Raw genomic sequence first — 27,316 nt, 5'->3', positions numbered from 1 at the left:
GATCCCACTTTGATACCTCATGTGTGGCAACCACTGAAAGTGTTCCTCCAGGACAGCAGAGTCCAAAACGGAATTCAACTTTCACAAATTCGAATCTTATTTCTTAAGTATAAAACTACTTTTGTCTCCTTTCCTGTTAGCCACAATAAGAATAAAGCACAGAATAGATGATATACAAGGGTTGCCCTGAACAGACGTCAGTGTAGTCCATCTTGTTTTGTCTTTAGTAGCTGGCAGTGATCAATGTCTCAGAAACACTGAAAATTAACTTGCTTCTAAATAAGGTTTTGCCTCTTCATACAAAAATACTTAAAGCAATGCAAAAGATTATAATAGCAATAGGAATAACATGTCAGTGGGATTCCCACCTATGTTTAAATCCGAATGTGAAGATTTCCCTAGTCAGCTTCCCTCAGTTCACACATGCACAAACACTCCACATGCATTACTGAAAGGCTGTTTATGAGTATTGGCAGCTACTAATGCAGTTGCATAAAAAAAGGCAAGGAAGTAGTTGATGAGAGAGAGAAGGAAAGGATAAAAGGACAAGAGGGAACTACATAAATATAGAAGATGTGATCCAAAGTCCAATAAAGTCAATGGAATGATTCATACTGATTTCAGAAGTCATGAGAGATGGAGTCTGCAAAGGCAGAAAACAGATTTCAGCCCCAATGGTAGACATGTTTTTCCTCCAAAAGTTCTACAACAGAGGCCATGATGTTTTTATCTTAAAGATTAATCAATAAGAAGATTGTTATAGCCCATTTTGTTTCCTTTTAAATGGCTCTGGCAGCTTTTCCTAATATGTGATATGGGAAATATTTTGTTGTTTCCCTCACCTTAGCTCCAAAAAAAAGTTTCTATGCACACACACTCAGGTCTCAGACTGTCTTAGTGGCTGCACTATCACAGCCTTTGGGGATGAGGAAAATAAAGTCAGCTGTGAATTGTGTGCCCTGCTTGAAAAAAGGGGCATAAGTGACTATGAAAATCTACTTAGCCTTTCACCATGTTCCAGCTAGAGATGAGAAAAGGAACATAGTCAGCAGTCTTTAGCCTGATGACCGTTCCAGCAGGAGTTATTACCAAGAAAATAATTAATGCAGGATTAAAGCTCCATTTGAACCCAGCAACATGTTCAAATGCACACTATGTTCAGGCAGTGAGATGGGGCAATGACACTTTCCTTCAGATCTTTACAGAATAGGAAAAACCTAAAATCTGAGAATATTTCAAGGCTGTAGTCAGTCAGCAGCACCAGTAGTCTGCAAAGATATGGTTTTGCATGACATAAAAACCAATGCATCAAAAATTCTTTGTTGTGTCATTGCAAAATCTTCTTGGCTGCACAATTTATGAGTAGTAGTTAGGAAAAAAAGCCCTGAGCTCTTCTATCTGTTCCTCACTTTTTATTCCATATAAATGCAGCTCAATACAGACTATACATTGAACATGACCAAGTATAAGTAAGTTAGGTAATATGCCCAGCCAAGTTAGCTCTAGTACCCCCAAACCAATGCCATTTATATCACGTAACCAGCAAGAACCTAGAAATCCTATTTTCTAAGGAGCAGACTGATAAATAAGCATTTTAACTAGGATTTTATTACGTATTTTGGCTCCGAATATTGTGTTGTGCTAATAAATATAATCTGTCAGCACAGATGGGAAAAATAAGAAGTAACAGAAGCAGAAATATTTCCCAAATAGTTTCAGGCTATAACTATCATTGAAGCTTTTCACTGCCTTTCTGGTAACATAGATACAAGAGCATTGTCCTGGGGCCTGAGACCAAGTAAATGAAGCTGATGGGAAAGAACACAGCAAGATTACAAAAACTTCACCATGGACTGCTTTTTACTATGCACTTTTTACAGACAGCACATCAAACTAGTCCATTTTCTCAGGTACTCTCACCACAACAGTGGGTACTTAGCAATGCTACGGGATGAACAGCACCAGGAGAAACAATTTGCCATTTAGCTACAAACTTCAGAGACAACTCTTGCATTACAGCTGCTGCCTCAGGAGCTCCTCCAGTTCCTCCCGACCATTATGCCAGATCTCAACACAAATATGCTTGCATGTCAATATACAAACACACAGTCATTTCATCTCAAAGGTATGGATCTCCACAAATATAGGTTTTGCAACATAGGTACTGTGAAGATAAATGTCATTGCTGGTGTCAAATTCAGTCTGGAGGGAATGGCCCAAGACATGGTGAAGAGAGAGCAACTGCTTGACAGAAGTACCTGCCAAGTGGCAGAGAACTTTCCTTTCTTGGCTTCAACCCTTGGCAATTCACAAGCACAAGAAACTGCTGGCACGAAGTTAAAGCCTTCACTGTCCCCTGGAAGCAGTTTGTGTGGCAGAAAAGTAAGTGGAAGCATGGGATGGGATGAGATAATTTTGTTGGGTATGAGATAGGAAGGCAGCTGCATACACAAAACAGGGTAGTCAGGTGTGGCCAGAAGCACATCCCAGTTGTTTTGGTGAGAATGTTAAGGAAAGGAGGAGAACCTTACACCTGCCCACCTATGAGCTGGTTTAGCTGCCATGAGTGACTCCTCAGCAAACTGTATCAGGATATTCCTGTGTGAACTCACTCTCAGCTTTGGGCCATTTAGACCCAAAACACTTTTAGCCAGGCTGCTCTGCCTTTTGCCAATCACACTTCTAAAAAGACATTTGTTTATTTATAAACAGAGGTAGGTTACCAAGAAGGATTTGCAGTAACAACTATGTTTCTGAGCACTTCTAAATTTTTATTTTAGATCTCACAAAACACCTCTCTGCATAGTTTTAAGAAAATTCCAGTGATTCTAAAAGAAGAAGCAGACAACAAACATGTGCCTTGCACAGCACTCTACCATTTTTATACTCAGTTAATGGAGGCAAGAATTCATGAAGACCTGCACCAAATCACCAACCACCTCCTACTGTCCCCCTACTCTTTGGTGCTAGAACAAGTGCTTCCCTCACTCCTGGTGAAATCAAGCTCATTCTTTGTCAAAATGCTGGGAATAAGAGGGATTAGTAAAAAGATAGCTGCTAGAAATGGCTTTGAGTCCTTTCAAAAAGACTTATGAGGTAGAGATTGGCCTCCTTTGCCCTATCACGAGTTGCTTCTTAATAAAGTTCAGCTCCTGCTCATATGTGCTTTGAATCTCTTAGTATTGAAACAGTTTTAAGAGGCAAGATAAACATCTACATATGAGGAGACAAGCAGTGAAAATAAGGTGGAAATGTATCTGGACTCCTTTTTGTGCCATGTGACAGACCCAGCAGAGATTACTCAGCACCCAGTCATGAAAAACAGAGATCCCTTCAAGGGGCAGCTTTATTGACTGACAACTGTGGACTGGCCAATTCTATTTCATCAGCCCATTATTCACTGTAAATGTGTGAAAATCCATCTGCTTTTATTTCTCTGTATGCACGAGGTATGAAAGGAAACAAAAACCTGTCTAAGCAAAAAGCAAGAGCATGACAAGAATATTGTTATAGCAAGACCAATTCTCACAGCTCAAACAGTCTCTGTTCCCTCTGCCTCACACAGATGTTTGCTAACACAATAGAAGGTCCCTCTCTCACATCAGATAAACCAAAATACCACTCTGTGATAGTACAAGACAACATAGTGGCTTGAACTGAGTAATAGACAGCCAAGATATCTTTCATTCATCCTGGACTTACAGTTAATTGTCTCAAACAAGCAACTTTATGGGTAATCAGCCTGTCTACAAGAAAAACAGTGTGGGTTTCTGAATGGCATTTTGGAAGAGGTGAAGGTCTTTACACCCAAAATAACAAGTGAAAGACTTGACTCCTCAAACACAAAATCAGTATCAGTTGTACTTCTAGCATGGAAAAAGAAAATCATGCAAAATAATAAAGCAGGGTAGAACTGGTTTATAACTGAGGAGAATTTGACTTAGCCTGTCTTAGCTACATAGACCACATGGCCATTGTACCAGTAGGCCTATGGGCACACACACAGTACCTGTGCCTCAGCAAGAAATGCTGATGAAGATTATTTCAGCTAAAAGCATATGAGATATGATCAATTTATGTGCAGAGCAAGCTGAATATTAGTTATAGTCCATGCAAGACTGAGCAAACAAAATTCAGCGAGCCTTTTTTGGGAGGGGAAAGAGAAAGACACAAAAAAAACTTCTACTTGGCCACGTTTTCCTTTTTCTTCTCAAATGGAATGTTTATAAGATGCATCTTTTAATATCTCCAAAATCCTTCCTAAACTAAACAATCCAACAGCTATGTGTAGTTTGTCATTTACTAGATTTCTCTTTGTACACCCTTCTTTAAATATTGTGCAAGATTTGGCTGTTTGCTAATATGAGTAAAGTAGCTTTATTGCTGAAACAAAAGCATTTCCTAACAGACACCAATAAGTTACACTGGCTTTTGGAGTAGATTCAAAACTGGTCAGAACCTCTTCTTACTAGAAGCTGAATTACTTCAGCATATTCAGCTGAGAGAAGTCTAGAGATGGAGATGTTCTGGTACTGAGAACATTTCCAGCTACAGATCACACTCTTCAGTGCAGACCAGCTTTCACATTGCAGAAGGGCTGAGCGTTCAGGTGGTGTTCAAACCCCCCCAGGAACTCTGAACAAAGAACTGCCTCCCAGAACACAGAAGTTATATTATAAGGAATCAAGCTTTCTACATATCCATGTACAAGGATATGGATATGTAACAAGGGAATACATCCCCTTGTTATTTTACCATGCAAACTGTACTTGCAGTTACCACTGAATTTTTGCTGTGATGTGAATGGGAAGTGGTTGTAAACAAAAAAGGATTCTGCCTGAAAACTGGGGACCAAGCTGGAAACAGCTAGAAACAGGCACCATTCTACCCATACACCACAAATATTTACTCCCTTATGTGAGCTGAGAGTGTGACACAAAATCTCTAATAGTTAGTGGTCCCCACAAAGAGATTGCGACTTTCTGAACTAAAATACTAATTTAGAGTTAGACTTTTCTTCACACCATGACTCCCCTGCTCTTTCTGGGAATTATGGAGATTTTAAAATATTATTAATTCGCACTAGCAGATGGTAGTAGCACTTTGTCGGAGCATTATTACATTTAAGTTAACACTTTGGAATTTTAATGCAACGGCTCCACGACTTACTTCTCAAACTCTCCCATAAAAGGGCCATTTCAAAGCTTACATCTACAACTGCTGCCATCCTCTGGCTTCCATCCATTTTAAGAAGTGGCCTTTGAAATAGCAGTATTAAAAAATGATAAAATACTTTCATATCCGAAATGGTCAGGGGGAATTTGTGAAATGAACCGCAACAGGAAACCTCTGTTGTATTACTAAAGCAATGCCGACAACAAAATACATCTCCATGGCCCCCGCTCCTGAACCTCTTTAAAAAAACCCAAATGCTGGTTACTTCTGAGGAGCAGACATTTGTTTACTCATTGCAGATGCCTGGAGGTGAGAGCAAAAGAAGTTGGCACACGCTTGTTGTGAAGGGAGGATTAGTCACAATGAAGGGATGAGGGCATCGGGGATGTTTCCAAGAGCTTCCAAAGCTCCAACACTAGAAATTTCAAAATTCTACTTGTTACTCCAAGTTAGTGGTACAAAATGATGCAAGGACCTTGTTTATAGAAAGTTAGCCCCTCTCTCCCTTTCATGTTGTCTATGGAAGTCTGTAAACCTAGTATTTTCTGAAAACACTCGTACTCCTTACTTGACACAACACAAAGAGCCAATTAATTCTAGCCTCAGGGACATTTGGCAGCTGTACAAAAAATGAGGGGGAAAAATGCATCCCTTTAAAAAAATGCTAAAAAAACCTCCAACCCCACAGTACTTGAATGAACAGACTTTTTTTTTTTTTAAATTACTAAATCCTGAGAAGATGATTTTCAGCAATAGCAGTTTCCAAATGCTATCATTATCTACCTTTCCCTGAGGAGGTATTTACTTTGCCATTCCATACATCATTCCCTGTTGTTAGAGATCATTGTTCTCAAACAGAAAAATATTCTAAAAAACTGTTGTCCCAATTCTTAATGTGTCTCATTTATGGGAAACGCAAGGCACTGCCTGTGCCTTTGCTGCCTTGAATGGGGGTTGGACAAGGTTGATGCTGACAGAAAACCAGACCAAATGAGGACACATGCCACGAGAGAAGTGTGAAAGGAGATCCACTCACCACTCTGGAGCTCCACTGAAGAAGGTGTAACTTTGAAAGCAGCTACTTGAGATGAGGAGAAAGCTAGCACTCGCCCCCTCATTCCGTGAAAGTCACGGCAGGCTGTGCATCCAGAAGCAGGCTGCATTATTTACCCTTTCCTCCCTCCCTAATTTAGGCCAAAAGTCAATGGAGCAGAAGATGTGGCTGTGTGCACCTCTTCCTCCTACTCACCAGCCACAGAAGCTGAGTTTAAAAGGAGGCATGGCACAGGCCAGCCTATGAAAGAAAATGCTAAGATAGTGTCAAGGCACAGGAAGGTACAATACACTCAGAGTTACCCTGGGAGAAGAGGAGTGGAAGCTGACACTTCAGTACTCATAGTCTGCACCTGTGTAGCATGGTATTAGACAATACAAAGGTAAAATGGATCTTACTTCTCTGCCAAGTAACCAGGTACAATTATTTTCTGAAAAAAACCCCAAAAATTAAGATCTATCACACAAATCAAATGCTTTATGGTAAAACTATAGAGGCTAGACAGAGAGAAACAATCCTATTTTCTAATCTGAAATTTAGTTTCTTTAAAACTTAATACTATCTTCCAGCTATACTGTTCTCAAAGCACCATTTGCATTATATTATTAAGCTTTTCAGTAATATTTGTGCCATTCCAGTCCCTTGTTCCTCTGGATTTCCCAACATTTCTCATAACCTTAGACATATACCTCCTCTACAAGGCCTGCCTCAAACATAAAGCCCAGTCTCCAAACCCCATAACATTTCCTGCTACTCCCTGAAGGTATCCTGCACTGCCCATCACTCATGCTAACCCCTCCAAATGCTTCCTGCACCCCTCCACCACACAGCCAGCTCCCACCACTGCTGAACACAACCCTCCAATCACTTTCCAAAGCTCCCACGTAGAAGGCATCACCAGAACATTTCCCACAGCTGTCCTGCTCCTAGAGCAGTTCTGTGGCAGAGAACATGGGTTTTTCCTGCCCGCTGCCTTCAGCCATTTTATTTAACACAGGCCCTATACTCTTTGCAGCACTGTCAAAAAGGGAGAACTTTTTCAAGTAAATGAGCATGTAGCTCATGTATCAAATTTCTCATCTATCTCCAGGATGCAATCCGATTCCAGAACAGGAGAGCTACTTTGAGGAGATGGATAATAATTTCTCTACATTATTTCAATAATATTTCCACAGCAATACAAAAACTTCATGGGACTACCAAAGGAGGCTGCAGATAGTTTCAGGATCACTGACTATATATTATATGTCTTTTAAACAAAGTGGGGAATTTTTCGACATATATTGTTCCATTTTCCAAAAAAGGAGTGTTTTCTTCCTATCAAGTCTTCTAAAACTGTACTAAGAAATATTTGTCTAAGTGAGTCAGAGAGTTAGAGTGGGCATGGGCATTACTTCCTGTTCCAGGGTAAACCAAGAGAGTAGCAAGGTGGCAGCTGATGAGGTAATAATTGCTTCTATTTGGCCAATTTAATCAAAGTTACTGGCAATAACACATTGTAGGTAATAACTATGAACACATTGCTGCCCTTTGGTTTTTGCCAGCTCTTTCACCTCACAGCCCCAGATCAGGAACCTTTGATATCAGCCATGCAGCATCTGCCCTGACAGGACATCTCTGCAGGCACTTCCACCTGCTTTCATCCCTTTGTACCCAAAGTGATCATTCACAAACCTCAATGAGTGAATCTGGCTCTCAAAAGACACAGAGTCTCCAGGTGTACAAACTGAGCTGCAGAGAGATCCAAGCCCTCTCTTTCACTTCAGCTTCAAATCTCCTGACAGCCAACTTTTTGTTTCATATTGGTACAGCTTCCAGCACAGTGGGGGGGCCATTTCACTACTTGTATTCATGCTATGGCTTCCTGCCTGCGAGCAAAAAGCCTCCCAAATCTTCATGCTGTTACCTAGGGTGGAAACTAATGCCATCCCAAATTAAAGAAAAATCCAGTCAAGTATTTTTAATAAGCATAGCCCTTCTGATTAATGAAAAAGTGTGTATTTATATATTGTATATGCATACATTAATACATACCCCAGTGCTTGCTATGGAGCTAGAATAGCTCCAGAATAGTGAACTTTTAAAGGTATTTATAGCAAATACATTAGTGGATATACTTCAATACTGCTTCAGCACATTCATTCAAAAAGAGGAAAGCTGAAGGAAGGCTACCTTTAAGAATTCAAACCAATTTTTTGACGTGTATTTGATCTCAAAAGAGGTCAAGTAAGTGGAATTCCAGAGAAATTTCCAGAGAAAAAACAGTTTCATTCAAATAACAGAAATCTGTATTATGGTGGTTTAACTTTTTCCTTACTGGACATTAAAAGCAGATATTCAAGAGCAGAGAACACAGTGACCATCACAACTTCTTGCCATGAGCCTGGAATTTGAGAGAGACAGAAGCTTACAGAAACAGTGAAAGAGAGCAATTAATGTATTTTGATATGACCTAAAATAGCTATCACTTTCACTTGCATTTAACAATGCAAGTCCACACTGTGCCCTGGCCAGACACTGCCACTACTCTGCAGTGGCTTCACTGAGCAAGAACTGTATGTTCTCTACTGCCTTCTTCCTATTGACAACCCTCTAGTACATGGAATGGCTTTAAAATGGTTCGCAAATGTTTAAGTTCAACACTATAAAGACTGCAAGAAGGCAAAGGATAAACAAAAAGAAGCATCCTTGCTTAGTAATGTTTGGTCTGGAGATACCCCCAGTGTGTGCCAGCCAGACAAGTTTTAATTCTGACTGTAATCAGTGAGATAACTCTGCAGTGGTGTCTTGGCACCTGAGAAATACAACTGACATCTCCAAAACATCCCAAAGGCTCAGGAGCCTGAGCTTGACTGAGATGAGTTCCTGCATGCTTTAAAACCAAAGCAAGTCTGCCATCAGGTTTGGGTCCCAAACACGGGTCTGCAGTTGGCATCCCAAGGCAGGGAAGCCCACCCCGTGCAAAGTTACATTTCTCTATTTCAAAATGGGTTTGCAAAATTGATACATCTGTGTACGTTAAAATTTGGCACAGCAAATCCAAGCCTGGCATTCAGGTCTGCTGTTCTGCCATCCTCTGCTCTCTCCAGAGCTCTCATCTGGAGCTCCTTTCCACAGCACTGGAGCGGTGCTATTTGATTTTGATTTATTACAAATGAATTATTATAATGAAATCACCAACTCGATTTAAGCCTCTGAGAAAGATATGGTTGGACTAACAAAAAAATTGTTCTGCAAAACAAGCAATTATTGTTAGGTTCACTGGATATTGGCCTTAGCAATTCAACTGATTACAGAAAGTTAATGTTTTAAAAAGCAATGAAAAAGTAAGGTATTAAATCCTTTAAATCTGCATGAAAGGCTCCAAGAGGAATTTTACAGTTATTTTCACTGCATATTTTATTAGATATGTGATATTTTATTCATGGGTAAAGCAAATATAACAATTAGGAATAATTAGCATTTCAGCACAGAGTGTTATCTAATACATTAAAATACACATATAACTCCTCATTTAAATTCTTATCCTGACATTTTTTTCCCTTTCTGGTTCAGGACTTTTCCATTGAGCATAACATTTACAGGAACATTATACAGCTCCCAAAGAAATAGAAGCAGACAGAACTAGTGGCTTTTGCCTTTGATATCTTATTTTCTTCCCCTCCTTCCATTTTTACTCATTTTCTTTTTCAATTTCCTCTTGAGTACAGAGCTTGTCACATAAACCCAGCACAACTTTCAAGAAACTTTTTCCCTTTCATCTTTTCTTCTCTACCCTACTCCCCCATCATTCCACAACTAATGTTTATAAATGGAAATCTACTTTACACCTAACCTTGCTCTTACAAATCCATCAGTTTACAGTTGAGTAAAACTAGAGTAATAGTCTCTGTACCACCTCTTCCACCATAACTTTAGTGCTACACAGAAATGCTGTAGTTACTCTATTATCCTTTCTCATTAAGTGTCACTTTTTATGAGCACTTGTCTTTTTTTTTTTTTTTTTTTTTAATTTAATGCAGCACTTACAGCTCTCAGAATATCCCTGCCTTGAGCTTTTGTGGTGAGTCCCAGACCAAAGCAGGAAGAAGTCTCTCCAGCTGAAGTGCACTCTGCGGTATGATAGAGAACACAAAATACCTCCTTCTCTGAATTAAGTATATTATCACTGAAACTAGGACATAAATCCTGAACCTTACAAAATTACAGCAGTGCACAACATCAAACGCGCTCCCTTGCCAGGTTTCAGAACTGTCATCCAAACACCAGCACATTTCATTTACTAACCTTCAATTTCAGCCTGTGTCCTCCCTGTTAGAGATCACTTATGACTCTCCAGGTCACATAAGCCTTTGTTAATTATAGCAGTTGTAGGCACAGGAGAACCTTTCCCTTACTCTGTCAGTTTTCACAACTGCTTGGCGAACAACCACAAACCAAAGCCTGACACTTGTAGAGAAGTAGTTTTCCTCACTGACTCTTCCTTCCATTTCAGTCTAGATGTTTAAATTACTATGACATACCACACAACTATATTCTGCCTCTGTAGTGGGTCACAACAGCACTTCCTCCTCCCCAAGTGCTACATCAAATGCACAAGCCAGCTAAAAGCTGTGCCCAGAAGGCTTTGCCCAGGCCTCCCTTACCTGATGTTGAGGATGGATTAACCAGCACTCCACCAAACTGATCCAACATGCATTTAGCACACATCCCATGCCACATGTCACACTGCACCCCCTCAGTATTGCACCTTTTCCAATACAGTTTGCCAGCCTAGACGAGCCAAAGCCATGATCAACATTACTCTGTAAAAGGCCAACATAGCTCATTTTGGCAACTATTGCAAGCAACAGGACAGCAACTACATCCTCATGGACATAATACATGGTGCAGGAGGATAATGTGACACCAGAAAAGGAGAGGAAGGGCATCTGTGTGCAGGAAGCCCTGCAGGAAGCCAGTGGCTACATGGCAAGCCCAGGGTACAAAACTCAAAGAAACATGAGCTGTGATGAGCAGCTCCCAGCCACCCTGTCAGGCTGCCAGCAACCTGCCTACTGGGCTTTGCTCTTGGGCTGTGACAGTCACACTTGCCTCTTGGCACTTGTAGGTAGCACATACTGTGTCTGGGGCTCTCATGGATGGCTGTGAGCCCAAGCAGAGCCATGAACTGGATTGTAAAGTTTATAGGATGCACAGGTGAAGAGCTGCTTTGACACACAAGCCAAGCCTGAATCTCAAATCAAGGTTTTCTTCCAAAATTCACCAGCTTAGATAACAACTGACTTCTTCTGGAATTCAAATCTAACTGGAAAAAGAAAAAAAAGTGACAACTGAATTTGTGGATGCAGAGAAGTATCTGAATTTGCCTCATTATTAATGTATCACCTGAAATCAATCTTTGCCACAAACTATGTATCATAATATACGTGCAAAACATGTTCTCAAAGTTTGATCATTTTCTTGTAATTGCTCAAAATATTAGAATACTATTTTCTTTTCTCATTGGTCACTTGTAAGTCCAAACATCAATGGTAATTATCTGAGCCTAGTAAGTTTTTAAACATTGAATATATGAACAAAAATATGTTTGGAGTTTGTGTAGACGGAAAAAGTGCTACCATGTTCTCATATATAAACCAGGAAATTAAGAAAATTTATTAGAAACTGATAGCCAAATAGAACTACTCTTTCACATAAACTGTTTTTAAAACCATTTTTTACTGTGCTGGAAAAAAAAAAACAAGCAGTGAAGTAGCAGTAACAAAGAGTGAAAATACAAACCTCAACTCAAAAGGCAAAAGCCTCCAATAAATTTCAGCCAAAACCAGGCTGTCATGGCAGATTATAGATAGCTATATATCAAATGGAAGAAAATGATGTAAGTTCAAGTCTATATCTAGGGAGTAACCTAATGGCTTACAGAAGTCATCTCTTGCCAATACCACTTGCTTTCCAGGGCCAGGGAGTGGAAGAGAACCATACTTAATGCCTTTGTTCATTAAGTTAAATGAACCTTAGTTGGTAGGTTTATGTAGTCACAGTCTTAAAAGATTTTTCTCCAGTGTGTTTTTTCAAAGATGGCACTGTGAGAACAAAGGCTCAGTGCATCCATAAGTAGTCATGTGAAGCACAGAGCAGCAGCAGTGACTGCCATGTCAGACATTTGTCAGGGCACCGCTTGAAAACAGACGGTTGATTTTTTTTTTTTTTTTTTAATCTGTCTTTATCAAGGACAAAGAACCTGATATAACACTAAGAGTTATTTAAGAACACGAAAAGGAGCTGCCTGCTGCAGTCAGCAATCCACAGGCTCAGTTTAAAATCTCCTGAAGTCAATTTAGCCACTCACCTGGATTATGACAGACCCTGGATCAGGCCCTGATGATGACTAAGAAACACTCCAGAAAGCAGTGACACCTAATGGCAAACATGCCTTTAGATGATGGCAAACCCTAATCTATGGCATGCAAAGTCATCCCTCTTCAGCTACAGAGTAACTAACACACATCACAGGGCCTGAAGCACTGCCACAAATCCAAGCACCTGGGAAAGTGTTTCAGAAATAAGGCACACAGAAGCAGAGAGCTTGTCACGCAGGCTGAGCATTTAAGTAGAACATAGTTACTAACAGAGCTCCTGGCTGCTCAGCCCCAGCACGCTGGGTTCCAGGTCCTCACTCAGAGGTGTGTTTAAAATAAGCAAGTAACCTTCTCACATCCTAGAGCAGGGACAACAGGGACCAGAGTGCCCCCCTGCAGACTCTACAGGCACACAGAGATTTATCTGGTTTTAATAAATGTGTTTTGCTCGCTTCTCTTGCGCTTTACAAATGCATGTGAGAGTACTGTAATGAACAGTTAGTGGCATACACTACATACCTCCTAATGAGCCTTCACCAACAGCACAGCAAATTAAATTCCTATTACCAATTCACAACACAACCCCAGCTGCACTGTAGCACATCAGCTTACAAGAAGAAATGAGACAGGCATCCCACCAAACAACAAGAACCCCTTTCCTTTTTACAGAAAAAAATTACATTTTAGTCACCACCAACATCAAGAGAAGAAACAAGCAATAGACCCCATGCTGAAATTGCCTTGATATTATTAACCATGGAACCGAAGAGCTTAAAGGTGTGAGCCAAAACTCAGGACCCAGCAGTGCTGGGAACTTGTCCAACAAAAGGAATGCAGCAGTCCTGGCCTACAAAGCTGAGAGGAGTAAGGTAAGGGCAGAACAGATTTTCTCTCTCAGGAAGAAAAAACGATATCTATAAATATATTAAACCAGATGTATAATTATATGTAGAAGCATTTATAATACATAACTATATCTATTTATGAAATTTGCATTAAAAATAAAAAAGCCAAGGGCAGTACACTGTTGACTGTGTATGACTAAAGTTACTGATAAACATAAAACCAACTTGAGTTAATCAGGGGGGATGAACTAGATCAGCCTTCAAAAAATACTGTAGAGTGTTTTTTCAGCAAAACTTTTGTACCACACTATGTGCCTGCTGCCCTGGGTGATTTTTCAGCACCTAATACACATATACCTGCCTATGTGTTTCTCTTGGCACAACAGGAAATCCATAGGCATGAACAGATGTATTACTATGTATTTATCAAGGGAAAATAAGGAGCACAAAGTACAAAATATAAAAGCACGAGACTACCAGCAGTAGAAGATACAAAGCATAGGCAAATTGTGCCGTTGACAAGGAATGCCACCCAATCCCTGCTTAATTAAAACACTGTTCTAAACTCCTGTTTAGGGAGTGGGGAGTGTGGGACGACTGATGTATGAAGGAAATATCAGGCAGCGTGGCTAATCTCAAAGACTTGGGAGCTTTCAAGCTACATAAATCAGAGCGACTTTTTGAATAGCCTCATAAAACACAGAATCATTACCATTCCACTCACGACTTTCAGATTCTTCCTACAGCATACAGATCATTAGGAAACTTCTAAGCAATCAAGTAATGTGGGACTGATGAAATTACTCAATCAATGCATGGGCTGAGAGAAGCAGCATAATACAGGATTGCACAGTTTTGACATGGTAACCCTGCCCCTTTCTTTTTTATATAAGGGTAAGGAAAATTATAGTGGAGTCGATTTATTTCACCATTTTCACAAGAGTGCTTAATGTAGTCTTTCTGAACTGCCAGTTCCTATTTATAATAGCAGGGCAGCAGAAACGTACAGACTATAAGCAGCTCTACCAATGTTTAAAATATGACACAGGAAAACCTCTTTTTAAATGTGCACAAGTACGTATGCACAGACCTTCTCTAGAGATCAAAACCAGAATCTGCACACAGAAGACAGGACTATGAAAAGGCATTATCATAGATACCAGTCACTGTATCCCTCCAACTGACATCACCAAGTCATTAATGTCTGCTCACTAAATTGTAACATTTTTTGGCATTGTCTAAGAGAGGACTGATAAAATATTTTGAGACAGAAAGCATCCTTTTACAGGTAACACATTAAATAAAACATAGGCAAGCAAGAGAGTTTGTGCATTATATTGAAAAAAGTATGCACTATTAGGAAAAGGGTATGCACAGGTAACATGCTACTTCTTATGACCATCTGCCCCTCTCAAACATGGAGTAATATTTTCCACTTGAATATCTTAGCACTGCAGAACGAAAAAAAGATAATGCATTTATTCTGTCTGTTGCCTAAGGCATCAGAACTACCTCTCTAGTATTTCTTTTCCCTTGAACTGAGCATTTTGGTTTTTTCTTTGGCTTTGTGAGTTCTTCTGTAGTTAATTTCTTCACAGGGTACCCTGCTACTGCTTTTTCTCACTCATTTAAATAAATACAGTTTATTACTTATGCCTAAATATTTTATGCATAAATTTATTTTATACAAGGGGAAGAAAGCAAAAAGAGGTCAGAAGATCAGGTCACAAAATACAGTGGTGTTACTTGGGGCCAAATTTTCATCTGTGAGCTGTACAACTTGGAATATTTTGCTGTGTGCTCATTTACTGTTCTGATTTCAGGTAATTTATTTTCTGAGTATTCATTTTAGTAGATGTAAAGCTCTGTGTACGAGTTATATAGTTTGCCATTTTCATAGCAGCACAAACCAGTCTATAAAAAGAGCTAATCCCCTTGTCAACTGTGCTAATTGTCTCTCAAGACAAATTATGTGAGAAGCAACTGTTTTGGTTCTGCTAGTTTGGGTTGGGGGGGGGTTTTTTGCTCTCAGTGGGGATTCACTGTGTTGATGTATCTAATCACTAACAGCATTATTGAAAAAAAAATTAAAATTTGTTGCATTTATCACATAAAACAAATTAATCAAATAAATTTTCATTAAGACGAGGGGAGAAAAGCTATCGTCTCCCCTGACGGCAGCGCAAAGGCACACGGCTTGCCCAGCAGCGCTGCCTTAGCCAGGAGGATGGGCGACAGCGGATGGTAAAGAAACTCCTCATATGCTGCACAGTCAAAATTTCCCCCCAAATCCTAGGATGTAACCGTTTGTTACAACCTCTTAGGAAAGAAACCCTAAGACGTAACTGTCTCCTAGTGTCGCTTTAAGAGTCTGCAACTGGGAAGAATCTAAAAAGTCCTTCTCCCTTTAAAAGGAGGGCATAGAGCGCTACCTCCCCGTGCAGTATTTGCTGCTCCAGTCTCACACAGCCAAAAGGACTGACCCCTGTAAAGTTGCGGTACCTAAGGGGAACGGTGGCTTCTGGGCTCGGGGACAGCTACGCGGAGGGCTGGCGCACCGCTGCCCCAAAATCGGTCCTGCAGGAAAGCTCCTGACGGCCACGCTTTCCAAACGCTCTCCCCGCTTCCCCTTTCACAGAAACCCGCTACGGATCCCCACGACAAGCACCGGCAGACATATTTATAAAGGCAACCCAGGGGAGAGCGGCAGCTGCCCCACAGCCGGGGCCGGCACCGCCCCAGGAACCTCCCCGAAGCCCCGGCGGGACCGTGCCCCGAGATGCACCTTCCCCGGGGCAACGCGGCGCCGGCCGCCCGCCCCCGCTCCGCCTGCGTGCGGTGCCTGCAGATGGGCGAGCGGCCGCGGGGGAAGCGCCCTCCTCTCCCCATCTCCGCTCCTCTCCCTCCCCGCGCATCCCCGGCCGGCGCAGGGGGGCCACCCGCTCTCGCCGGTCGCGGGAACCGAGCGCCGCTCGGCAGCGGGGCTCGGCGCATCCCCGCCGAGAGGGAGGGCAGCCGTGCCGGAGATGGCTCGGGGTAGCGGGCAGCGAGGGGGCACGGGCGGCGGGCAGTGCGGGCAGCGCCGTGCACCGGCAGCAACCCGAGCTGCCCCCGGGGCGGAGGGGAGGCCGCTGCCCTTCCCGGGAGCGTCGGCTCCGGGAGGCGCAGACGGGGCCGGCGGGGTGGCGGCCGGGAAGGGGGTGCCGGCCGGCCGGAGCCCCCCGCCCCCGCGGCCGCCCGCGGCAGGGGAAGCGCTCACGTTGCCAAACCACCTGTTCCGCCGCGGGAGAGGAAGGCGGGGAGGGGGGTGTGAAGGAAGGAAAAGTGTGCGGGGTGGGGGCTTTGCGTGGCTGTCACCCTGGTGTGAGGAACACGGGGAGGCGTGGGGTGTCCCCCGGCCGAGGGCGAGCCGGGGCAGGCGGAAAGCAGGCTGGAGCTGAGGGGCGGCGGGGAGGAACCAGGGAAGTGCCCAAGCCCTGGGCGCCCCCATCATCAGCCTCATCAAAACCTCAAGGTCTAAAGCACGCACATACCCCGCCGCCAAGAAACCTTTGCACAGCGCGGTAGGGGAAAAAGAGGACGCCTGAGGTCCTGGTGGAAAGCAATTATAAGAGAGGACTAAACAACAAAAAAAAAGCAAGCGAGCAAGCGATAAAAGACAGCGGGAGCTACGGGGGGAGGGGGGAAAGCCTTCCAAGAGAGGGAAGGTTGCAAAGGAGAGCTAGAAAAGTGTCCAGCAGCACCAGCAGGCGCAGCACCCCCTTACCGATATGAATGATTGAATCTGCAATCGCCGCTTTCCAGGTTCGAGTCCAACAGACGGACACGACCAGGATGAGGGAGAAAACTTCCATCTCCTCCGGAGGTCCAGGCTTTATAACAACAGATCTCTTCGCCAGACGGTGCTGCCGCGGAGGACAGCGCAGCGCAGGAAGCCCAAGAGTTTGAGGTGCAGCCGGAGGAGCGTGTAAATCCCGATGGCTGGCGCAGAGCCGCGGCTGGTCAGGGAGCGAGCCCGGGGCTCCGAGCGCTCCTCTCCTCGGCGAAACCCCGCGTCACTTCGCGGGGCTCCTGGGCAGCACCCGAATTGCTGGGAGCGCCGGCAGCAAATCCATCCAGCCCGGGCGCCGCCGCGGGCAGCAGACGCCTCTGCTGGTCAGACAATCCCCATCCTTCCGCCGGGTCCAGGGATCCGCTCGGTCCCGCTGCTGCACAGCAACTTCCAACCCACACCACGCACACGCTCACACACACGGACACACAGGCACACACACGAGCAGACACGCACACGCGAGCAGACACCCACAAACCCTCTTGGCCAGAGAAGCCCCAGGAGCCCGCAGCAAATAGCTCGCCTTCAGCGAGGTGGGAGGAGCGGGCGACCGAGGGAGCAGGCGATCCCGCTCCCAGCAGCCAGATTCCTGCAGGAAAAGCCCCCCCGGAGGCCAAAAAACAAAGTGAACTTCAAGGTAATGCAGATAGTAATGCAGAGATTTCCCCCCACCCTTCGCTCGGAAAAATCGCTTCCCACAACTGGAGGAAAAAAAATAGAAATCTGCCAATGGAGCCCAGCGTGCTGTCTCTGTCGCGCAAGGTGGTGGTTGGACAGGGCAGAAGAGAGAGGAGGAGTACCCGGAGCGAGGCAGAGGAAAGCAGATGATGGTCTGCAGGTTGCTTTTGGATCTTGCTTTGCTAGTGGGATGCAGAGAGAGCTGGCAGCTCCAGCACCAGCCAGCACGTTGCCTAGAAATGGATCACCTAGGAGAAGGAGAGAGAGCGAGAGATAAGTGCTATCAGCCAGAGAGGGAGAAACAGAGAGAGCGAGCGAGTGAGAGCGCTTCTCTCTAATAACCACCTCCTCCCCCTATCTGCAATACAAGGGAGAAACAATATAGAGCCCTCGTCTCCCTTGAAGTCTTCAGCTGGGACTAAGGAACAGACATAGGCAAGAGTGCATTACAGCCTAAAAATACATTGGGGGAGGGGGGAGAGAAAATCTTTTTGAAGTGTTATGCTCAGTTTAAAGTAATAAAACAAAAAATACCCCACCCCATTTATTTAACCTTGTAACTCCACTGTGGGGATCAAGTTCAAAGCTAGACGAGCACTTCTGCTTCTCAGTCTTTGACAACTGAGTCAGGGACATTACTTGAAGGGGAAAAGGAAAAAAAAAATCAGGGACACCTGGCCTCTAGGGGAAAATGAAGACCTAAAAATCTATTAATATTACTTTAATTATCTATGTTCTTGATGGAATTTTGCACAGCTCTTTAAAGCAGTGAATTAGCTTTTTTCTTCCTCTCTCTTTAGGTAATGGAGAAATTTCTATGGGAAACATTTAGAGCACACTTTTCATGCTCAGGGTTCTATGAATTCATTAACCAATTAATCCTCAGACTTTTCGTGCTGTGGTTTAAATACATTATCCCCATTACACAGACTGAGAGTTGTACAGAGAGGTTAAGTATGTTCCTATAAAACAGTCTAAATCCCCACTTTATGTCTTAATACACTTTTTTCTGACTTTGATTTTTCTAGTCCCACCAGAGACAGAAAGGAGAAATCAAAGAATTGCTCATAATATAGCAGTTTATATCCTAAACTCACACAAACCATTGATAAGTCCTGGTAGTCAACAGATCAAAAGGTTGATCAACCCATTTTCTTCAGAAGGAATCTCTTTTGAAGGCATCTTCTTAGTTACAACACTTCTAAGTTCATCATACCCAACTTGTATATTTCTCCTCTTTCTCCTGACTTGCATATGTCTTCTTTCAGCTGTGGGACTGGTTGGCAAAACAGTTGTATGCCTATAAAATTTAAGGATTTAGTTCAAGAGGGAGAAATAAGCTTTTTGAGAAAAGCAAAACTAAACCAATGGCAAGATAATTAACTCTACCAAAAAAAAAAAAAAAAAAAAAAAAGAAAACAAACCAAAGTTAAAGTAACCAACACCCCCAAGAAAAAGCATCAGCAGCAATTTTGACTTTGCTTAGGTCCACCTTGGCATGAGAGAACTTCTCTACAAATGGTAGCACTCAAAATGCTTTAAGCCCAATCCAAAGGACAAGTCAGGGCTCATCTTTTCACAGGTTAGAATGGACTCTCTCTCTCCTAAGAGCTGAAACAAATTACAACTAGAGCTGCTTTAGAGACAAAAGAAAAGGTATGTAAAGAGAACTATAGATGAGCAGTGTGAAGCTGTCGTCTCACAAATTATGTCACTCACATGCTGCATTTGTCCCTATCGTCTGTGCAAGTCATAGATGTGTTATCAGTAAGGGCAAACAGTAAAAAAGAGTGGGTTTTTTCCTACAAATGACAATTTATGCACAGTATCAGTGAATGTAATGACCATTAATTTTACAAGTAATAAACTCCAATTCATCTGAGAAACTTCTGGAGCTGCTTGAGTCATTATTACTTCTTCACAAAAGAAGAGAGTTCACACGAAATGTTAATTCACTTCTTTGGGGGGCATGTCAGAGCAGTATTCTTTAATAATGTACAATGCACAGTAGACAGAATAGGAAATGTAATGGAAACCTTTGGAAAACTATAACTTTTTAATCCTCAGTTTAGATATTACTAAGAATTTGAGGCCTTATCTAGGAACCAGATATCCTTACTGACTCTTTAAAGCGTATAGTACCCTGAACTGGCCACACTAAATGGAATTTTTTTGCAAAAGTCTGTAGACACATATAAAAGAACACAAGAGAAAGCCAAGAGTCTGTAGCTCAAAAATACCCTCTAACTAATTAAAAAAATAATTTCAAGTGGAGTTCAAAATAACAATTCCAGTGGTAAAGAACACCATGTGAAATTTGAAAGTGACTGAAGTAAATTTAAAAGATAAATTGAAATAAAATTACTTTAAATAATGAAGACATTGTTGACTTAATATACATCCATCACAGAGATAAAGTAATTTTCACTTTCATTCTCTTTAATGCTCGTTAAAAACAAAAACTCACGTCACTCATTCAAACAGAGTGAAAAAAACCTCATGCTATATGGCTAGCTCAAGGTATCATAAAAATATTGAAAATGAATAGTTGTCTTTTCTATTCAGATACAAAAAATTTGCTGAAAGTTAAAGCTAGAGGAAAGAAAGAATTTCAGAACCGAGTTACCAATACTATGAACATATCCTAAAAAATAATGGGCACATCCAGGCCCCTAAAAAGCCATAAGAACCCTGCTCAGGGCTCAGCCTCAGGCACTGTGGAAGCTGAAGTCCCACAGGTTTCAGCCATGCCAGTCTTCCTTCACTGCAGCTTCCCTCCCAAACACCGTGAGTTCCATCAGCATCACTCCAGCTCTACCACTGGCCGCCATGGGAGAAGTGCCACCAGCCCCCAGCCCTGGGTTCTGCCCATGGGGAGGGGTTGTCTTCTTTCCAGTAGCCTGACTCCAGTGTGTTTCCAGCTGGTTTCCACTGATCAGCTGTTACAGTGCTGCACATTAATGCAGCCCCTGGAGGAGCAGCAAAGAGAGGATGTTCTTGTAAAAACAGAGGCATTGGGGGGCAAATGTCTCTATCTGAAGTTTGTTGCCTCACACCCACATTTAACACCCTGCTACCTAACAAGCCAGCCTGGGACCTGAGCTTCTGTCTACAGAGGAGACAGTGCTAAAACCAAAACTTTCACCTGCTTTTCAGTCATCTAAAGCCATAATTTTGATACTATAATGCCCCTTTTCCCATCTCTTTGGCTATACAAGCAGCTCTGACCATGCACAGGTCAACTTTTCATTTGTTTAGTTCTAAGTCCCAGGAGATCCTTCAGTATTTGAAGAAATTCAGATAGTGATAAGACAGGCACACTTACAATCTTCAGTTTTGGGAGACAAACAGCACAGCTAAGCCTTACAATTACAGTCCTAAATTCCACAGGAAGTATTACTTTTCTAACACGTGAACACTGAACACATCCTTTGCACATCAGAAATTGATCTTTTCTGTTGTAGTATATTGCTTAAACTTAAAAAAATGTTTAATGAGGTGAAATCAAGTTACACCTTGGGTTAGTCCACCAGCCCATTTGCTCCTACACCTATTTCCATGAAGACCCAGAAGTTATTAACTCAGAGAAAAAAGCCAAACCAAGAAGTATACACATACCTGACTATTCTGCCCTATTCAGAGCAGGATAGGGAATAGGAGAAGTTCCTTCCTAACCCTACTAAGTTAACCTAAAAATCAAATAAATAATACGGGGGGGGGGAAGCCACCAACCCAGCAGTGTCAACTGGCCAAGAGGAATAACCTCTCTCTTGCTTACCTCTTATTGATTTCACTGTCTTTCATAAAATAGTCCAATATTATTGCAATAAGAGGTGGGATTAAACAGGAACAGATCATCTATGGCAGGAGACTGTCATTAATCACAAATACATAACAGTCACATACAAACTCTTATTGATGCCATCTAAACATGGGAGAAAGGCCTCCACCTACTATTGCTAAGATTGATTTCTATTTATGGAATTTTAAATAATTTGTTGCCATTTTCACTGTATTTGCTGCTTCTTCTTTGAGGTCTTTGTGGGTCATTTTTTAAATGAATCCTCCCAATGAAAAAATTAGCAGTAATTCTGCCAATCTCCACATTTCTTTGATGGCTTTTTATCTCTCTTCAGATGATACTGGAGGTTCGGATTAGTCACCAAATAGTAACATTATAGATGAAATGCAGAACCCTGTAACATCTTCAATACTACAACTCTAGAAAGATAACAAGCAGACTCAGAAACCACATCAGCACAGGCAGCTCCCTGTAGAGAGCCATTTCAGTGGGAACAGGATCTCCCCAAAAGGACACCACTCCCAGATCATATGCTAATTTATATGAGACAAAAATTTATATGAGGCAAAAAATTACTAATATTAATTCTCTCTTTCTAATTATTATTATGTAGGGTCCAAGAAGAGCTACCTAAATTAAAACTTGGTATACTCAAGGCTGGACAGGTAAATAGTTCATGACTGTAAAACAACCAACCATGGGCCTCCAACCTGTAATTTATGTAGGGCAACATGTTCCATTTGACAACAGCATTTCAATCTAAATAACAGACCCCATTTTCAAAATGCAAACTGGCAAATATCCCTCACCTTGCAGTGCTGGGGGTTTTTTTAATACTTACATCCTAAAAGTGCTGATATAAAGCAGCTGAGTGACAGACCTACCAAGAGACCATGTGCCACAAGCAAATGTTCCTGTGCCACCGAGCTGGTGCCCAGACTGTTGGGGCCGGCTGCTCACTCCAAGAGGTTACTCGAGTTGACACATCCACTCAGTCTTTGCTTTACCTGGCAGAGCTTCAAACAAGAAGTCATCTGGGAGGGCTTTAGTTAAGTGGACATCTGTCCATTAGGAAATAGACTTGCTTCAGTGACCGCCAAATAACCTTTAAATTAAAGCTTTCTCCTACTGCCAACTTTTAGGTCGTTCTCTGTATTATGAGAGAGGTCCAGGTTAATAAGACCATTCCAATTCTAAGTAGTGGCCCAGACACGGACTCCATCTGTCCTGTCACACTTGGAGTGAAGCATACACTCTTGGGCCTCTGTCATCCTTCTTGAATAAAGGGGATATTCTTGCTTTTACTTAATGGAATAATTTGAGGACTAAGTACATTCATTTTTAAAAATGCAAAGTATTATATCCTTCTTCCAATTTCTTTCACTCAGTTTCTGCATAGTTTAAATATGTGAATGTGTGTATATCTGCAAGAGTGTGTGTGTGTGTATGTGCACGTGTAGTTAGGTAAATAAATAGAAAGTAATTTCATTTGGCCATTATAGAAATAAACAGAACATTAAATATTTACTGCATTTCAACAGACAGTCCATGATGTGGCCTTGAATATCTTACCACAAAGGATTGCATCACAAAACCAGAGTTAACAGAGTTAAAACAGAATCGAGAGTTATTCTTCTGGGCTGGAGAACTGAGAAAAAAAGGGTATCGATGCAGTACATAGCAAGGATTTCAAAGCTTTCTGCTTTTTCAAAAACTACAATATGGTTGAGTTTAGTTGAGAGCTTGTGTTTTATCCTTTAGCCTCACTACACAAAACTCAGAAAGTGGTTATGAAGTAAAGTCAACCCTTAGAGCAACCAGTGTTATCAAGTGATTTAGCAGGGACTGCTGCTGAAGTAGATTTATTTTGTCTCCATTTAAACTCATGTTATAGATCTCCTCTGTTGCCTGAGCCATCCTGTGATGTACCTTGCTTAGAAGCTATTAGGCTGCTGGAGAGAGGAGCACACGGGGCTCAAGACCCATAAGGTTTATTGGGCATGGTCTGAACAGGAAAAAAAAGCCCACCTTGTGAAAACAAAACAAAAGTGGTGTCAAGGTATTAATTTCATTGGTACCAGTGCAAATGTGATGCTCTCAGATACATGGATATGTAACATCTTTTCAGTCTTATCTATGTTAAAGGGAAACCAGAGAATAATTTCTCCCTTCTCTTGCTGCTTCTGCCCAGCAAGTATTAAGCCAAATTTTTCTAATGCAAAATCCTTCCTGTCTCTGTAATCACTCAGCTAGCTGTCCTCCTCAGCCTCTCAGACTCTCACTCAAACTCCCTGTTATTCAGCACTTGACACAGTTGTCCTCCAGGTCTTTCCTGGTGCCTCCCAAAGATGCATTACTGTACTGCTATATAGTAAATACAGTTTCACTTTTCTGTCTTGCTGGCATTCCAGCCCTTCTATTGCTCCTCCTATTATTCCCTACACTTCACAGTCATGGCCTTTCTTGCTATCATCCCTTTGCCCCTTCTTTTCTTTCCCTTCAAGAGCTACAGAAGGGTCAAAGACATGCAAGGCACTCTGCCAAAACCGCCTCACATTTATGCTGGGTGAAAAGCAAGTCACAAATGGAGGGGAAAGTCTGTAAGGGAAGCAAGAGAAGCAGGCAATATGCTGACAGCTGCAGACACAGGTACAGTTTGTACCTGTGGATCCTCTATTGGCAGCAGGAGTGGAGTGACTTTCAGAAAGTGCTTGGACAGGTTTGAGAACCTGGGCAGGGCGTGACTGGCAGTGAGAGCGGGGAGACAGCACTCCTAGCAATTGGCCAAGGATATGGGTGTGTTTTCTGTTCCATGTCTGTGCATCTTACTCCTAGCTCTTCTCCCAAAACCCATTGATGACTTTAGGCTCATTCTAAGCACAGGCTAGAAGCCTGCACAGTGGAGAAGCCAAATACATCAGACTGAAGAAGATGTGGACAGAGGAGAAGTCAGGTAGGTTGGGAAACTGTCTTTGAGAACACAACATGTTACTGTGGAGAGAAATCTGTAGGAAAGTTTTGATGACAGGCAGCAGAGCAGTGGCAGAGCACAGTGAAGTCACAGTTCAGATGCAGGCAGCTCTTCGTTTAGCCTTTTAGAGTCACATGGCTGGAGGACTCCGACTATTCTGGGAACTACATGGAGTGAAAGAGCCAAGCAAGAGGGAACCATTTTAACTGGTCTCTTTCCACGCCTCCACTGCTGCTGAGAAGAGAGGAGGCAGTTTCAACTGTGACAGTAAAAGAAAGGCCAGTTGGAAGTCATCACTGAACCAGAAATGCCACATGCTGTTTGCTTTGTATAATGCAAGACCAGAGTCAGCTCAGTCTTTCCTGCTGCAAGTGGTGGAAGAGAAAATTGGAAAAGAGCAGTATTGGAGAACAGAATTACTGTCGCTCCAGCAGCCCCTGGTTGCAGCAGGGGAAAACCTGGCACACTAGATTCTTTTACCTGTTTGGAAAAGGTAGCAGGAAGCCTGTGAAATCTTTAACAAGATTTAACAAGAATAAGACTCAATTATTTGTGAAAGAGAAATAGTGCAGACATTGCTGGTTATTTAGCACTGTAGTTAGGCTGACACCTACAAAGCTCTACATATTTCTCTATTGCATCTATATTTAGTAACAATCATTAATGTTGTGTTACTGTTATATTGAGAATACTAGCAAGACTAAGATTTCATTCTGGCAGATACACCAGAACAAGCATAGCAAAATAATCCTCACCACAATACAGTACATTCTGATTGCACGAGAAAAACTAGAGTTGGGGAGAGAAACAAAAAAGGCAAACATATTCCCAAGATCCTATGTAGTAAAATCTGAAGCAGAATTTGAATTTCCCAAGTTGCAGTACAGGAAAGTCCTCACCAAAACTATCCACTCTCTCCTGGTACATTGGAACATTCTCTGGCCTCTTTCAAGAAGCAGCAGCAACACAACAAAAAATTACTTTTACCTGTAAAATTACAGATGTTTTTAGTACCAGGATCCCAGAAACACTTGATAAGTTCTTGTAGCACAAGATCTGAACTACGATGTGCAGTCCTTCCTGTGTGCTGACTTTTAAAAAAAGGAAATTTTCAGTACAAAATAAATCTCATGCCTTGCCTATGATTTTCTCTCCAGTATAATTCTTGGTGCTGGGTTTTTTCAAAATGCAAAGCATTAACTGAACCAAATGAAAACCCAGGTACAAAAAGATGACTGATAAATTTGAGAACTGAATAAGTCACTACTTTTTATGTGAAGAGTCAAAAAACTCTCCAGGCCAGAAGGTACCAATTGGTTATCACATATTGGAAATTATTATGTCTATTAGACTCTGAAAGAATTCTCCCTTCATAAATGAGAAAAAGATGTTTCCATTTCTAGGAGTCTCTAACCATTCTTTATGATGCATGTTTTCCCACTGTTACTTTTGGTACTAATCCCTCACCTTTCCTTCCTTCCCTTCTCCCCAAAAGACATATTAAATCAAGGTAACTGAAATAACCTATTTGAAATTTCTTTCTTTGATGCATTAAACATAATTTCCTTCTCTCTGTGTTTTCATCCTAACAAACAGCATCATTATAGTTGACATTCACCTTATTCCACAGGATTTCTGTCATAAATTAAGAAAGAACCATTAGATCTGATGACATGGCAAGGGAAAAAGTACCTAAATAACATGATGAATTATTTGTGGTGATTTTTAAGATAATTCAACTTTGTCTGTACTGTACCTAAAATTAAAATAAACAACCTATTTTTCTCAGTTGGACTGGCTTCTGCAAGTACTTTTCACATAATATTTACCCTGTATAACCATCCCAACAGGGCTGGAAAGGCTATAGAGCTCTGAAGTGCTACTATTTCAATGAAAGCCAGTCAGAAAGACTTAATCTCAAAGAAGCTTTTGAAAACATACAATTCTAATAAAACCCTACAATATAGGGGGGGGAAAAAAGGAAACAAAGTAAAATTACCTTCCTATTATGACCTACTTTTCATTGATGCCTACTTCATTTGCTTAGAATTACTAACAAGTGAATTTTGGAAAGGAAAAAGTGCATATTCTGTTTTGACTAGGTTAAACATTTTTTTCACATTAGTGAAGTCATGCTGATAAATTGAAACAATTCCTATTAGCATGACTGCAAAATGTGTTTTGGATGTTTCTAGATAGTGAATGTTCATGCATCATCCCATTGCACAGACAAAAATTCTACAATATCTATTTATGTTACAAGCTTGCCAACTATTACTGTTGTCCATGTTCTCTAATGTATTTGCTCTTTTCCTCTTTAATGTTTACTCTCCTACCACTTTTTCATCAGTTTAAACCGTAAAAAAAAAAAAAAAAAAAAAAAGCAAATTCACCACTGAGGATGGTAACCAAGTACCCCATCCCACTGTCCTTCACCTTTCAAGTCTGTGGTCTCTTTTGAAGTGTCAAGCAGTAACAATAATTCAGGTCTTTTAAGTGTTATTTGTAATTAATACTTTCTTCCCTCCAGGAATTAGGAGTATAACCACACTCCTGCCTCAGAAATTCCTCTACAAAACCTCATTTTATACTTCAGA

General features: G+C 41.7%; 1 protein-coding gene across 1 annotated transcript in view; it reads right to left on the bottom strand.

Moving 5' to 3' along the window:
• The window catches only part of GRID2 (glutamate ionotropic receptor delta type subunit 2), a 681,202-nt gene extending 662,953 nt beyond the window's left edge, over positions 1 to 18,249 (bottom strand). Inside the window, exon 1 of the mRNA XM_059844122.1 lies at positions 17,203 to 18,249. Coding sequence (XP_059700105.1) covers positions 17,203 to 17,290 — 88 coding nt within the window. The 5' untranslated portion in view covers positions 17,291 to 18,249. The remainder of the gene's footprint in view (positions 1 to 17,202) is intronic.
• Positions 18,250 to 27,316: the final 9,067 nt, after the last annotated feature.

This window comes from Haemorhous mexicanus, chromosome 4 (assembly GCF_027477595.1).
Source record: "Haemorhous mexicanus isolate bHaeMex1 chromosome 4, bHaeMex1.pri, whole genome shotgun sequence".
In the NCBI taxonomy this organism is placed as follows: domain Eukaryota; kingdom Metazoa; phylum Chordata; class Aves; order Passeriformes; family Fringillidae; genus Haemorhous; species Haemorhous mexicanus.
The sequence above is the reverse complement of the archived record's forward strand: the minus strand, read 5'-3'. Positions and strand labels throughout refer to the sequence as shown.